Below are 17,149 nucleotides of genomic sequence, written 5' to 3'. Positions count from 1 at the left end.
TTGATCCTGCCTCCATTCCTTTTCTGAGATCCTGGATCATCTTCACTATCATCATTCTGAAATCTTTTTCTGGAAATTTGCCTATCTCCTCTTCACTTAGTTGTTTTTCTGGGGTTTTATCTTGTTCCTCCATCTGGAACATATTTATCTACCATTTCATTTTTTCTTTCTCTGATTGTGGTTTCCATTCTGCTGGCTGCAGGATTTTATTTCTTCTTGCTTCTATTGTCTGCCCTTTGGTGGATGAGGCTATTAAGAGGCTTGTGTAAGCTTCCTGATAGGAGGAACTTGGGGGTGGGTAAAATTGGGTCTTGTCCCTCTGGCGCAAGGCCCTGCTCAGTAAAACTTTAATCCACTTGTCTGCTCATGGATGGGGCTGTTTTCCCTCCATGATAGTTTTTTGGCCTGAGGCAATCCAGCACTGGAGCATGCAGGCTGTTTGGTGAGGTTAATGGTGATCTCCAGGAGGGCTCACACAGATGAGTACTTCCCAGAACTGTTGCTGCCAGTGTCTTTGTCCCCGCAGTGAGCCACAGCCATCCCCCCACCTCTGCAGGAGACCTCCCAACACTAGCAGGTAGGTCTGGCCCAGTGTCTTATGGGGTCACTGCTTTCTTCCCCTGCGTCCTGGTGCACACAAGACTTTGTGTGTGCCCTCCAAGAGTGGAGTTTCTGTTTCCCCCAGTCCTGTGAAAGTCTTGAAATCAAACCCCACTGGCTTTCAAAGCCAGATTCTCTGGGGACTCCTCCTCCTGTTGCTGGACCCTCAGGCTGGGAAGACTGATGTGGGGCTCAGAACTTTCACTCTTGTGGGATAACTTCTGTGGTATATTTGTTTTCTAGTTTGTGGGTTGCCCAACCAGTGGGTATGGGATTTGATCTTATCGTGGTTGTGCCCCTCCTACCATCTTGTTGTGGCTTCTTATTTATCTTTGGATGTAGGGTGTCTTTTTTTGGTAGGTTCCAGCATTGTTTTTGACAATGGTTGTTCAGCAGTTAGTTGTGATTTTGGTGTTTTTGTAAGAAGAGGGTGAGCTCACATCCTTCTACTCCACCATCTTGAGCTAATCAGCTGGTGCTATTTATTTTTAAACTGTCTAGTCTGTTTAACTCCTACCCTGCACATTTTACATATTATCATATTTAATAATAACTTGATTCTATGTGTACTATTGTATTTCTAATTATCACCCCTTGATTATCATCCCCTACAAATTGCATATGTAGCTTGAAATTTTAACTTATATTTTATTCTCGACTCTGCTGTACAATATCTTGCTGCTGTAGACAAATAAAGAAGTTCTCAATATTTTAAATTAAGTTTGTAATGTTTTTCTTTCTTTGGAGTTAAGATCCCATCTAAATTAAAAGGAAATAAATAACCCAGTTAGAAAGATTTCCAAAAAAACAATGGTGAATGATAATTGGACACAATGTAGAAGCTTCTCTGACATGAGCCAAAAACAATACTTCAATTATTGTTGAATAAAATTCTGAACCGATCAAAACCTGCAGAATTTGGTCATAAACTTTTTCTTTTGAAATGCACATAAGGACTTTATGAGAAATAATGGAAGGAAGAATAAGAATGATGATAAAAAATAATATTTTATGATCCTCTTCTCAAAGAAGTCCAATAATGTCTTTAATTCAGTGAAGACAGTGGGCTTGGTGGCATACCTTTGTAGACAGAGACTGAACCTGTAGTTTCTGGATTTCCTTACACATGCCACCCCCCACCCTCACTCACAACATCTGTCATTTCTATACATGATAATAGAAATGAGCCCAGATTGTATTCTCAGACCAACTACAAGTTTGGGGAGTTAAAAATACAAATCAGACTTTAAACTCAGCAGAATGCTACCCTCACTGCTTGACCAGCTCTGGCTCCCTCTGATTTTGCCCCACAAGCCTCTGCCTGCTTTCTCAGATTGGTGCCCTCATCTCAACACCTGTGTGAAAACAATTTTGGCCACCTTTGTCCCTGGTTACCACAAGGTAACCTTTAAACTCTGGAATTTCCTAGAGTAAGTGGAGTGTCTTGGTTATGCATAGTGGACCCCTCTGACCACACCTGACCTGATAGTTTATGCTAACAAGATGACTCAGGCTGGGGGGTGGTCATGCCAGAAAGATCAACTATGAGATTAGAGGGTTTGGGCCTTTACCATGTGATACCAGTCCACCCTGGGGAGGATACGAGGCTGGAGATAAGATGATATAATCCATCATGCCTATATAATAAAACAATGATAAAAAACTCTGGGCACTGAGATTTACATAAGCTTCCCTTGTTGGCAATACTTTTCATTGCTACACATCAATGTTGCCAGGAGGATAACACTGCCTTGAAGGTTTTGAAAGCTTCACATTTGGGATCCTTCCAGACCTTGCCCTATGTGTCTCTCCCTTTGCTGGTTTTGCTATCTATCCTATTGCTATAATAAAGTTAACTGTAAGTATATCACTTTCCTTAGTTCTATGAGTTATTCTGGCAAATTATCAAACCTAAGGAGGTAGTGGGAACCTCCAAATTTGTAGCCAGCTGGTCAGAAGTAAGGGTGACCTGGGGTAACCCAAACTTGTGTCTGTGTGTAAAGTGAGGACACTTTTATGGAGAACTGTGCCCTTAACTGGTGAAGTTTGGCCTGACTCTGGGCACCCACTCTAGTCTCTTTGTTTGCTTTTCCTGGTCTTCTCAGCAACGTGAATCTTAGCTCTTTGCCCATGACTGGACCTATCCCTGCTGGAACTTCCAAATGCTGAAAGCCTCCTGGGTGTCTGTCAGTCCCCTGAGACTGAAGGGTTTGCCCCTGAAATCTTCTTCGACAATGACCAGACACCAGAGAGATTGACCTACTTTTTTTTTTCTTCTTCTTGGCATGTCTTACAACTGAGCTAAATGTTTGATAAGGTACCAGTATGGTTAAGTAATTTGTTCAATACAAAAAGACATCAGTTATTAGTCATCAATAATTAAAATTACATTTTCAACAAATGGCATAGTTTTTCAGCAATTCATATATATCAGTTCCCATTGAGTCATTCAATAAATTATGACATATTTGATAAATGAAGTGTAACACACTTATTTTAGAACAATGTATCTTAGTCTTTTTTATAAATCCATGCCCTCTTTTAATAAACATAAAATCTCCCTAAACTCTGGAAATTCTATGAAGACACACTAAGGTGGCATAGCTCCTGTATATATATCTTCCTAGTTGGTGTATTTCCATGTTGGCAAGAAAATGTTCTCCCAGCTTTTAATTTTATACTCTGTACTTTGTGTTTTTTAAAAATATTCTTTTTGTACATTCGAAACACAAATCTATATCATATAGAATATATTTTTTTGTACGTGATCAGTTCATTTCAAGATTCTGACAATAAATCACTCAACTTTTGCCTCCCATTCAGTTAAAATGATTGTATTATTAACTCAGCAGAAAGTTAAGTAATGAAAGAACTTTCCTATGACTTGTTTTATTGGCTCCTCAAGAGAGTTGTTAAATGCATGTGGATTATAATTTTTTGTGGACTTTCGATTAGGTGAATTTTAGACAAAATCAAATTTGAGATTTAACTGTTTAAACACACTTGTTCAAAAAGGCACTCTTTGTTCAAAAAAAGGCTAAATTTTATTTTCCATTATTTAAACATAGTTTTCTTTTAATGAATTTAAAATGCCTGGTTCTATAACACAATGTTTACTTATAAAATCCCCACTGTTCTAAAAGTAGACTGTACATAACTTGTGTGTTGCCTTCAAGGATGCAGATGGCTGGCACAGTTTTGACCTTTCATATTAAGACTGTAGGCTGCTTATCAGCATGCTCCCATCTAAAACTTATTCTCAACCTGAGCGTCCAGGAAGACCACCCAGGAACTTTTAACTGATGCCTAGTTCTCATCTTCAAAGATTATGATAGAGCTGAATTGGGATGGTAATTGGACACTAGTATTTTTTAAAATTCACCAGGTTATTCGAAAATGTATAATTAAGGTTAAGAATCTCTGATCTAGGGACTTCCCTGGTGGCGCAGTGGTTGAGAGTCTGCCTGCCGATGCAGGGGACAAGGGTTTTTGCCCCGGTCAGGGAAGATCCCACATGTTGCGGAGCGGCTGGGCCCATGAGCCATGGCCACTGAGCCTGTGCGTCCGGAGCCTGTGCTCCGCAGCGGGAGGTAGGCCACAGCAGTGAGAGGCCTGCGGTAAAAAAAAATCTCTGATCTAAAATACTGAAATGCAGGTTCCAGTATTATCTAAAATTGTTGAACTCAGGAGTGCATGATTTAAAATAAAATTGAAACCACTGTTAAGTATATCTAACTTCAAATGAGCAATGCAAGCAGTGAAGTGGTGGTGCCATGCTCATTTTGGCTGTTTCTTGCTGAAGCAATATAATCTGAATTTATTATCAAAACTAGCTGGATTAGATATCCATTTCATTGCAGCCTCTGAAATAGTAAAGAGCAGAAAATTAGCTTCTCTTTAAAGTAAGTTTACAACTGGCTATTAAAATACTTCAGAAGCACAATTTCTTTAGTTCTTCTTTCATTAAAAATAAAGTTTAGGGCTTCCCTGGTGGCGCAGTGGTTGAGAGTCCGTCGGCTGATGCAGGGGACACGGGTTCGTGCCCTGGTCTGCGAAGATCCCACATGCCGTGGAGCGGCTGGGCCCATGAGCCATGGCCATTGAGCCTGAGCATCTGGAGCCTGTGCTCCGCAATGGGAGAGGCCACAACAATGAGAGGCCCTCGTACCGCAAATAAATAAATAAAGTTTAAAAATCTATATTAAAAGCTAAATTGAATACATTACTGTGATTTTTTTCTCAATATTTCTCAATAACAACTTTGATATTAATCCTATGATAAATACTTTGTATACACTACTATTAAAATTGACTGATAAATTCTTGCCCATATTAAGAAAACCCATCTCCATTTGTAAAATCAGTTTCCTCAAATTTCTATTTCTATTTACTATTGCAAATGAACTGTGTTTGCTCTTGAATAACATGGTAGCATGATTGCCAGGTAGCTTCATTTTCCTTTGCTGTTTTCACAGCTTAATCAAAGCAGGGCTTATTTTCACATGGGGATAATAATCATTCCAGCTCCTCATCACAAAATGAACGCATTTGTGTTCTGCAATCAACTTGAAGTGAGGCACTGAAATGCCCTAGAATAGGGTACAAAAATTCTTTTTGATTTCATTCATTTCAAGACAGTGTATTAATATTACCCTCCTTGATTCCACACACGTGTCATCTAAAATGTCACTACAGAATAGACCTATAATTAGCTCTTCAGTTCATACATTAAATACATTTTAATAAACAGCTCTCTTCTCTGACAATAGAATATTACTGTCCATTCTTAGCTATCAATCTCAGATTAGAGGGTGTTTCTTATTTGAAGTATTGATAAGACAAGCTGATCTGTGCACTGTACTTAAAATGCACACTTATTGAATTATGAGCTATTCAGACTTATCCAAAACATTTATAATGCCTCTGATAAGGTAGGAAATATTTTAAAACTGCAAAAACTGATTTGGGATTTCTGTAAGTCAAATATTCATGTTCCAAAAAGTTTAAGTTATCAGAAATTTAATACTTAAATATTAATTTAATAATAATTTAACATTAATGAAATGTTTAATAATCATTAATACAATAAATAATATAAGTAAATTATTATATATTATATTTTATATATGAAGTAAATATAATTGTATCATATTTTCATACTATTTATTTAAAATACTTAATATTTAAAATTTTATATTTACATCATTGTAAGAAAATAGTTTAATATTCGATATTAAATTTTACAAAAATAACTTGAATAATTTAATTGCAATGAAGCCCAAAGGGATACATGATATTCACAGAAGTCAGCGTATTTGTTACTTCACCATGAATTATGGGCCCAAAAGAGACAAATACAATTTCAATCTGGTGATACATGAAACATGATGTATAAAGTTTCAGATTGAAGTGTCACACTGAATGACTGGATTTTTACTTCTACTGGTTTATTTCAAACTATTTTTGAAGGAATCCTGAATGAGAGATTCCATCCATAAGTCTTTCGAATGCAGGACACCGTTATTCTGGAGAGCATTCCCTGTTCCTCTCCCACATCTCTTTCCTGAAGCCTGAGCAGCAAAGGAGGTTCTGGGGCAGCTGACTGTGAGCCTCCTCACATACTATCTAAGTCTGGGTGTTCCCAGGAAACTGAGAATTAGAGCTGTTTGTTTTATAAAAATACAGATCTGTATCCATGGCACAACCAAAATGTAACAGAGAGGAATTAGTAATTCAAAATATAAGTGAATAAGCAGAGATACAAGATTTACAATTTGGAGTAAATGTTATTAATTTAAAAGATTGTGCACAGTTCATTAAAGAAAAGCTATAAATGGATACTTGTTAACATGTGAGGTATGGAAAATTAGCGAAAAACATCAATCTATAATTGACATGAGTGGGTCCTCAAATCACTGCTCCACGTGCATATTTAAATGTTATCATCTGCCCATTTGGACGTGACAGGCTGAGCAACCTATGGAGCAAGAATCCTGAAATTAAAGTACCCTTTACATAATCACCTAATACCAAAATCTGAGGGCATATAATGCATATTAATTTAATTAGGCTTTATGATGCTGAGCTCTATTTCTCATTATTTGACCTTTTTCTATTTTCTGTATAGAATATGGGAACATGGACACTCCCCAAGTTTAAATATCATGACTATACAGATTTAAATATCCATATCCATATTTAAATATCATGACTATATGGATTGACATGCAAGCAGTTTCTTATTTTCTGTTGCTATAAAAGGAGTGTCCCTTTTCAAATCTACATATTTATGGTTAATTATAATGGCACATATGAAAATATATTAAATTCTGCATTTTGTCAAGGTATTATCCTAATGATTAAGAACTGAAAAAAAAACTTTTATGGTGGAAAAATCTTATAGGAATTTTTATAAAGCAGTCTATATCTTTTTAAATAAGATGTGTATCATGATGGATTTAAAACTTGGTAAAATATGTAACAAACAGTAAAGAATGAGTAAATATAGGAGTGTAATTTAAATTTCCTTTTTTAACCTAAATTTTCTATAGCGTATTATTTTTAGAGTAAGAAAAAAAGACTTATTTTTAGATTAATCATACCTATGTATCTACTTAGATTTCTTAACACCTGTGGCAAAAAAAAAATTTCTAAAAATATATAATTACTTTCACATGTGCATCATTTAAAACAGTCGCTTTTGTTCAGAGTTCCTGACTGCATTCTGTGGTCCAGTGTAGCAGAGATGAGTCACAGTGAGCAGAGAGGATTATGGGGTAATGGAAGGGGCCCTGGGCTGCTGGTGGAAGGGGCCCTGACTTGTGAGCAGCCTCCTTGCTGAACTCCACTGTTTCCTATGAGCTGCACCATGAAAAAATGTTGCAATGTGTTGGTTAGATTTCTTTGCCTCTGTCCCTGGAATGTCACCTCCTGACCCCAACTAAATAAGTAAATAAATTCTGTCCTGAAAAATTACCCTTCTGATGTGAAAATCAAGAGGCACTTTCCAAATCAGAATGCATAGAGGGCTGATATATCAACATTTACAAGCAAAGAGTGAAACCATCTTGAATGTGAAGTGTATTCTTGAATTAATGCTTGCTCAATGATGCCAGAAAATGGCCACAGATCCTGGTGGCCAAAGAAAAAGTTAAGACCCTAAAGTGAAGTCTACTTGTAGGCATAAATGTGTCTAATCTTTCAACATTAAGAATATGGCCAATTTGGCTGAAATTTTAGGTAGTAAAAGTTATTACTTAAAATTTCCTGCCTAATATAATTCTTACTCTGTCCAGACAGTCAAACCACTATCCACATTTTCTTCATTACTTTATTGAAAAGATTTACCAACTGCTTTCTGTGTGCAGAGAATTGCTTGTTGGTAAATTTTAATTTAACCCAGAATAAAAGCTAGTGCTTATGAGCAGGAGTAGCTTATAAAGTGATAGAGGCTGTTTGTCTCTAGACTTGGCAGCAGCAGAAGAGCTCAACACCCAGGAAAGCCCACAATAGGTAACAGAGGTGAGCCCAGCTCTCCTTATGATGGCTCCTGCACCACCATTAGAAGGTCTGAGAAGTAATAGTTTGTATTCACACATTTTTCCCTATTGCCTTAATTACATGGCATTAACATTTTAAATGTAAATAATTGAGAAATAGATTGCCTACATGGGAAAAGAATCTAAAAAAACCCAAAGAGTGGATATATGTATAACTGATTCACTTTGTTGTACACCTGAAACTAATACAACATTGTAAATCAACTATACTCCAATAAAATTTTTTTTAAAAAAACAAGAAAGAATAAAGAAATATGACAACTAAATGCAATGTAGTACTCTTGATTGAACCGTGGGACAGAAAGAAAATATTGATGGAAAAAGTAGTAAAATCTAAATAAACTCTGGAGTTTATTTAAAAAAATAAAAAAAGAAATATACCCTATTACCAACTATGCAGTCAGATATCATCAAATTCATCCCTGCCATTGATTTCAGTGCATGCAATTCTGTAGAGTAAAGCTCATAGGGGATTTCCCTCAAATTTATGTGCCATGTGTAAAAAACAATGACTGTATTTTGCAAATAAAAATTCCATTTTAAAAAGTGATTTATAAATAAAAATATATCTTCTCATTAGAATGTAAGCTTTAAGTGATTGTTCACTGCAGTATCTCCAGGATTGAGAACAATGACTTACATGTGTTAGCCATTACACAAATATCTGTTACATGAGTAATGTTCTCTGACCTTCTACCAAATCACATGGTTTATAGTCTGGCACAATTTTTATATGTAGGAATATGTTTCTCAACAGTAGACAGCAGGAACCAGGGAGGGACAATATCTATCATGTACACCATCATATTCCTGGAGACTGACAATACCTTTGTGCACGAAAGACAAATGTGCATTTTTACTATAAAATGGAGATAAAATACTTCAAATTTCAATATATTATAAAGAAAAAAATAAGAAAATATACGTAGGTACTCAGCTTATGGATAGCAGTGATTGTGATGGTGGCTTATTTTTATGCTCCTACTTCTGAGTTGACCTCATGAGAGTTACCAGAGAAGTGAGTTGATTTGGTACCTGTGGTTCCAAGTAGGGTGCACTACTTTTTCTCTGATGTCTGGCCCTTCCCTTCCCTGTCCTGATGGAGCACTACACCATCATGTGGAGACCTGAACACAGGAAATGTTCATCATCTCCTTTACTGCTCCTCATAAAGAGGAACAGAGTGGTCTTGGTATTATTTTAATAAAAATCCAGGACTTGGGAACATTTAAATGAATGTTATTTTTCAAGGCAGTCAACTGGTGATGCTGCACATATATTTTCAGGAACCAGAAACTACACTTCTAGAGTGATGTACTATATTGATATATCATAGGCACTCAATAAATCTTACTGAATTGTTAACTTTAAGTGGTTTTTAAATTAAACAATGTAATTTTGAAATTAATTTTATAGACTGATATTTTTATTGACTATTAATTCTTATGAGTCAATCATTATTTAGCACTTTCAGGAACTACACATGCTATAAAAATAACTTAAGAGTTACAATTTCTGCCCTTCAAAGTTTTTAAATCTTTTAACTGTATGATCATTGTGATAGCAGAAAGACAGCATTGCTGTCATATCAATGAGTCAGACAATGGACACAGTGAAACGTCTAAGAAAGACACTACTCTTAACGTTCACTGTTGCTGTTGAAAGTTTTCTATGATTGTGATTAATTGCTTTTGAAATTTTGATCAAAATGGATCAGTCCAAGTTTCTGGCCCTGGCTCTCTATATCAAACCTCACCCTGGAATTACATAAATCAATGTAGTCTAGACTTCTGTAAAAACTGGGGGAGAGAAAGGTAGAAGTAATTTCTGAGTTGTCAGTGACTGATGGATGTTTTGATTTCACAGTTTTAGTAAAGTAAAGGTCTTACCGTAGCTGTCATAGGCATCCTCACTTACTCCATGACCATAGTCATAGTACTCAGGCACACTGCAATAGATTTAGACAGCGATCAATGTTACTGTATTCAGGAGGAGTCAACCCAAAACTTATATGGAATTTGAATGCAAAATGTGTGCTAAGGTAATATTCCAAGAATCTCTAGGCATAAATCACATATTTGAACATAAATAATAATAGAATAATATTGAATAATAGAATTCAAAGAAGAATATTCAGTAAGAAAAATACAGGTAATTGACAAAGAGTGCTATGATTTTCTCACCCCACCTCAGTACTTTATCTCTATCCTCCAATTATATAAATCAAATTTCCTCTAAAGCACAATTATGATACTTCAAGAGGAGAGTTATAAAAGGTCTATTTCCAAGAAAAGTGCTACATAAGATGACAATCTGGTCAATTGTGTGTGGGTTTTAATGCAATTACCTTAAGAAATATACATCAATTTCATCTTCACTTCCAAACACTGAAATTATATTTATACTCCCTTCCAACTCTTCCACAGTATGTCCCTAGGCTTCTCAAATACATAAGCTATTTCTTCTCACTTAATATCTTGCTAGATGCTTAGCCTAATGTTACCAAGTCATAATTTTAAAAAACACTATACAAAGAGTGGAAATTATTTTAATTTAGCTTAGTATTTGGATAATTAATGCATATTTTAATTTTATTTAGGGATCTACAAATATTTGTGATAAACTGTATTTTTCACTCAAATAAGCTCATTCATTTAAAGTTCTCTACCTCATCTATACAATGGAATATTACTCAGCCATAAAAAGAAGTGAAATTGAGTTATTTGTAGTGAGGTAGATGGACCTAGAGTCTGTATACAGAGTGAAGTAAGTCAGAAAGAGAAAAACAAATACCGTATGCTAATACATATGGAATCTAAATACCGTATGCTAATCTAAATACCGTATGCTAATACATATGGAATCTAAAAAAAAAATGGTTTTGATGAACCTAGGGGCAGGACAGAAATAAAGACTCAGACCTAGAGAATGGACTTGAGGACATGGAGAGGGGAAAGGGTAAGCTGGCATGAAGTGAGAGAGTAGTACTGACATATATACACTACCAAATGTAAAATAGATAGGTAGTGGGAAGCAGCTGCATCACATGAAGAGATCAGTTTGGTGCTTTGTGACCACCTAGAGGGGTGGGATAAGGAGGGTGGGAGGGAGATGCAAGAGGGAGGGGATATGGGGATATATGTATATATTTAGCTGATTCCCTTTGTTGTACAACAGAAACTAACACAACATTGTAAAGCAATTATACTCCAATAAAGATGTTAAAAAAACAAAGGAGATGACTCCAATGGAATAAAAAGAAAATGTTCAAATTCTTTTACAAAGTAATTAAAACAATGAATCAAAACCTGACAAAAGTGCAAAAAAGAAATGGATAGTTCAAATCAGAATCTGATCATATTATTGAATTCACTGGACTATCTGAAAATAAGATGAAAAGATGATTAGTTAAATTTTTTTTTTTTTTTTGCGATACGCGGGCCTCTCACTGTTGTGGCCTCTTCTGTTGTGGAGCACAGGCTCCGGACGCGCAGGCTCAGCAGCCATGGCTCACGGGTCCAGTCGCTCCGCGGCATGTGGGATCTTCCCGGACCGGGGCCCGAATCCGTGTCCCTTGCATGGGCAAGTGGACTCTCAACCACTGCGCCACCAGGGAAGCCCCTGTTTAGTTAAAATTTACATCCATTCTTCTTTTCTTTTATTTTTTTCTGGATTTAATGAGGTATAATTGACAACTAAAAAATTTTCTAAATGTAAGTTTTACATCATGATGTTTTGATTATATATACATATATGTGTTGTGAGATGATTACCAAAATTAAGTTAATTAACATAGAAAAATAAAGTTCTCTGCCTGAACCTTAATTTATAAGCTTATATATTTATACATATATATTTACATATATAATTTGTATATATAAATTTATAAATTATATCAAGATATACTAATTCCTCTAAGTATATAAAAGTGTGGCAAGAAAATGGCTTAATATCAAATTGCATAAGGGCTGAGGATGGGTGATAGATGCCAAAGAGTTAGGTTGGAAGGAAGAAAGAAAGGCCTAAAATTATTTGGTTGTTATTATCCTTCAAGGCAATCCCATATGTCTCATTATATTAAATACTTGAGATTTCATTGATAGTAAGGAAAGAGAAGCAAAAAATAAAATAAAAGTCTGTATATTAGAGATGAAAAGAGAGATGGACAGAAGTTTGGCCATTTTTATCTTTCTGGGAGGCAATTGATAATGCACTAATTCAATTTCAGTGTAATGTAGCTGGGATAAAAAAAGATAACCTGGGCTTCATTGCCCAGGATAATTATATAGAAATTCTCTAAGAAAAATATGGTAGTAAGTTTTTCTCTCCATCTTTCTAAGACTTGAGATTTCAGAAGTCTAAAGTCATTGGCTGGTGGCTGGATGTTTATCTTAATAGAAAAGATGCAACACAATTGAGAACCCTCACATACGTATAGCCAAGTCCTGAAGTTTTTTCACTGATTTCCGGGATGATCAAGAATTGGCAGTCATGAGAATGTGATTAACAAGCAGCATTCCCGTGTATCAGGATGAAGAGAAAATGAGGACACTGAGAGTAGCTTTTCCCTGCCTTCCTCACAATCAGTAAATTTCTCATGAGTAAGCCTGATTATGTTTCCCAAAGTGTGTTGTATGAACACTAGTAGCAAAAAACACTATCTAGTAGCATTACTATGTTTCTAAATGGATTTCAACTTTGATTTCAATTGATGAAGCTGAGAGGGAAAAAGAACAGTAGTGAGAGAGACCATGACAGGGAAGCTGTTATCATTTATGTATCATAAATGATACATACACACCAAGAGGGAATTTTAAATTTCAAAACTCTAAAAGGGGAAAATGAAACATACAAGACATTTGTAAAATAATGGATAATGCAAAATAATGGATAACAATCTTAATGGACTCTTCCAGAGTCCATACCTTTGCTTATCCAAATATTACTTCGCATTTCTCCCAGAAGAAAATATTTTATGTGGACAAATGGCCACACAGTGAGTGAAATATACTCCTCAGCCATGCTTGCAGCTAGCTGTGCCCTTGTGGCTGTGTCAGGAAACACAGGATGTGCACAGAAGTGAGGGTATCAACCTTGAGTTCATTTCCAAATGAAGAACAAGCTCCTCATCTTGGACTTGTTCACAGTCACCTCCTCAGATGGTAAAATGCACTCAAAGTGATGATCTAGTATCTACCATGCAAATACAGATAATGCTAGAAAGTCCTGCACTGTAGCATGGGAGGAATTTGTGTCTAAATGGTCACGTTGGAGCAGACTTACTCTAAATCACTGCCTACCTCAGGGATTGTTATGAGGGAAAAAATAACTTTTTCTCTTTTTTGAGTCACTTATTTTTGAATCTCTGTTACAAAAATTTAGTCAAAAATAAAAATAAGTATGTAGGGGTGTAGAACTGCCATTAAAAATCTCAAAATATGGGCTATTAGTTCACTGGGAGGGTGGAAAGTGTAAGGAAAAAAAATACTGTAGGATGGAAAGCTGATGACCTTTGTCATGCCATCACCAGTGAAAACCTGAAAGGCAGGCTATAAGCCCAGATCTATTTTGGCACTATGGGAAAAAGCTGGACAAAGCCCAACTGTTGACAATCCTTGCTGCTTTTAAAAAAGGTTTAAAGAAGTTATGAGCTCAAATAAGAATGGGCCATTTTTCCAGAAGAAACAAAATTGAATAGAGCTTTGCTAAGGGAAGTTATCTCTGCCTAATTTATGTGTTAGTTCTATAATTTAAAAATGGGAGAAGGTTCAGAAATTTAGGGCTTAACAGGATTAGAGAAGTCAACTGTTTCTGCATTCCAATAGCAAGAGACAATGAGTGTTGTTCAAAGATACCCTTACATCTTCCCATTAGACTTTGCTACAATATACAATCCCAGGGGCAACCCTCGGGTCCCCAAACATGTATGGAAGCATGTTGCAAAAATTGTGAAGTCCCAATGAAGGCATGCTCTACTTTAATCATTTCAGATATGCCCAGAGATAAGACCATTTATCCATAAGGATAAGGAAGGACCTTCTGCTAAATCTGGCTTAACTCCCAGGAAAGAGAACCAAGATTGACAGATGCACTCACCAAAAAATTTATTTCAGTGCTGTTGCTTAGATGCCTCTTAATCTCTGCTTAGCAGGATTTTGTAACTGTTATTGCCTGTGGAGTGTTTCCCAAAAGACCTTTCTATTGTAGTTATTTTATTCCTTTTACACTAATTTATATTGCATATTTTGTATGGGGAAGAAGGTCAAGAACAAGAAAGATATTCTGTCTATCATTTTATAGGTTGTGAGACTTGAAAGAACCATATGAAGACCTAATCTTCCCGGACTCTAGATTTTGATCTGGTTGCAATAATTGGAATTGAACTTGGATTTTCTCTTTTAAGCAGAATGTAGGTATTTTTTTAATGTTTCTTTGTTTGAATGAGAAGACGGGTATTCACTCATATTTGGATGATGAGAGGGCTGGGCCCCAGAAGACTTCAAGCTGTTCCAAAATCCATTTGGCTCTTCTTTCAATAAGAGAGACTGACAATCTCAAGACTACATTTCCTAGTATTCCTTACATTTGAGTGTGACCATGTGCAGAGTTATGTATACCGATTATTCATGATTTTCATAAAGTTAAATTCACTGTCCTCTACTTCTTTTCAGCTTTCATGTAACTGGCTGCAAACGTCAATGATTGGAGCCACTTTGGAAGACATTAACGATGGTGTAATGGACAGTATCTTACTATTTTCCAAAATTTGTTTGTTGAAATCTCAATACCCATTGTGATGGTATTAAGAGATGAGACATTTGGGAATTAAATTAGATGTGGAGGGTGGAGCCCTAATGAATGCATTAGTGCTCTTAAAAAGCGGGACCCCCAGAGAGATCTCTTGCTCTCTTTCTACCATGTGAAGATACAAGAAGACAGCAGTCTGCAACCCAGAAGAAGGCTTCACCAGAACCCAACCATGCTGGCACCCTGACCTGGGACTCGCAGCCTCCAGACCTATAGGAAATAAATTTCTCTTGTTTATAAGCCACCCAGTCTATGGTATCATGTTATAGCAGCCTGAACTAAGACAGATGGCATTCCACTAACCTGGAAGCCTGAACGGTGTCATGGAGTAAAGTCCACCTACTTGCCTTGCTTTATTATGTGTGAAGGAGATAAATGTTTCTCTTGTTTGGGCCACTGAATTGTGGATCTCCTTATAATGGAAGCTTATCCCATATCCCAAATAATACAGTTGGCAATTAAAGCAATCACTTGAAGATGAACAGTTATTCAGTAAATATTTGTTCAATGAATAAATGATTAAATAAAAGAATTCAAAATAATAGAACATTTTGCTAAAATATCATTATAAAATTTTGTGTACACTTCAGAAATGATGTTTACTTACATCAACAACCATGGGAACAATAAAGAAGAAAAACAAACCACAGGGACAATAGCCAAGATACGGAAGCAACCTAAATGTCCATTAACAGATGAATAGATAAAGAAGATGTGGTATATATATGCAATGAAATACTACTCAGCCATAGAAAAGAATGAAATTTTGCCATTTGCAGCAACATGAATGGACCTGGAGGGTGTTATGTTTAGTGAAATAAGTCAGACAAAGACAAATACTATGTTTTCACTTATATGTGGACTCTTGAAAAAATTTTTAAAAAACAAACAAATACAACAAAACATGAACATACTCACAGACACAGAGAAAAAACTAGTGGTTACAAGAGAGGAGAAGCATGGGGTATAGGCAAAATCAGTGAAGATTATTAAGAGGTACAAACTGATGTAAAATAAGTTACAAGAATGTAGTGTTCAGATGATGGAATACAGTCAATATTTTATAACAACTTAAATGGAGTAAATCTATTAAAATATTGAATTACTATGCTATATATAAATTGAAATTAATATAATATTGTAAGTCAAATATAATTCAATAAAAAAAGAAAAATAATCACTCTTATTTTCTAATATGAATGAAATTCAGGTTAAAAGTTTAAAACTATTGTAACTGACCTATGCATGTGTAATTTTTATATTGTTATATTATTTTCCATTTTAAAAGCATATATGACTTGGCTAGAAAAAGTAAACTATGGTATTAGCTCTATGACTTTCATTTCATTATTTCATAAAGCCATATTGCATTACTTTTGTTTTAATTTATCATGTTATTTAATTATGTTACGTACAAGTTAAAAGTGGTCAAATGAATTCAAACACAAGTTATTTAATTTGAATGGACATTATTATTCTATTTTATATTTTAGAAACTATAGCAATCAAGGTTTGTAAACACACTGTTACAATTAGAGAGGTGTTAATTAAAATTATGACAATTATTTGTGGTTTGGAATATAATTACTCTGGTAGTTAGATATAATTTTCCTAGGAACTGGTGTATATATATAAAATCAGGATAGAACACGTTAGCTGCATTAACTCATTAATCCATGTCTAGTTATTCATAAAAAATTCTACACAACATTTTGTCTTTTTGAAATCAAGACTTAGACACTAATAAACATTTGGAAAAAATAAATAAACCTTTTGGCAGAAAAAAATACCAGATTAATTAATTAATGATTGATTGTAAAATTTGAAAAAATCAGAGATGGAAATTTTCAGTTCTTTTTTGGAAGAAGGGCATTTTACCTTAAATAGGCTATGTTAGCAGTTTACTAAGACAACTAATTAAATGGAAATGAACACAATAGAAAAAACTAGAATGAAATTTGGTTTCTAGGAAACCAAATAATACCTTCACCATAATCAAGCTATTTTTGAAGCAAGTGAGTCCGCCTGTGCCATGCTGACACTGCCATTTCCATCATGCTTCTCATCCAGCACTTGGTGCTCATGTTTCTGTGGTCACAGCACTGATGCTGGGACAGACCTGTTCACAGGTCAGTCAGACTAACCAAGCTTGTAAATGAAATCTTTTAGATGTTCAATTATTG

At 35.4% G+C, this 17,149-nt stretch overlaps 1 protein-coding gene across 4 annotated transcripts in view; it reads right to left on the bottom strand.

Moving 5' to 3' along the window:
• Window positions 1-17,149, bottom strand: part of KHDRBS2 (KH RNA binding domain containing, signal transduction associated 2) — a 739,251-nt gene that overhangs the window by 54,292 nt on the left and 667,810 nt on the right. For all 4 annotated transcript variants that reach the window (XR_010946892.1, XM_067753529.1, XM_067753530.1 and 1 more), the window contains exon 8: window positions 10,049-10,107. Coding sequence is in view for 3 of the 4 variants with exons in the window: in XM_067753529.1 (XP_067609630.1) it covers window positions 10,049-10,107 (59 nt within the window). In the remaining variant the exon portion in view is untranslated. The remainder of the gene's footprint in view (window positions 1-10,048; window positions 10,108-17,149) is intronic.

This window comes from Pseudorca crassidens, chromosome 10, assembly GCF_039906515.1.
Source record: "Pseudorca crassidens isolate mPseCra1 chromosome 10, mPseCra1.hap1, whole genome shotgun sequence".
Classification (NCBI taxonomy): domain Eukaryota; kingdom Metazoa; phylum Chordata; class Mammalia; order Artiodactyla; family Delphinidae; genus Pseudorca; species Pseudorca crassidens.
The sequence above is the reverse complement of the archived record's forward strand: the minus strand, read 5'-3'. Positions and strand labels throughout refer to the sequence as shown.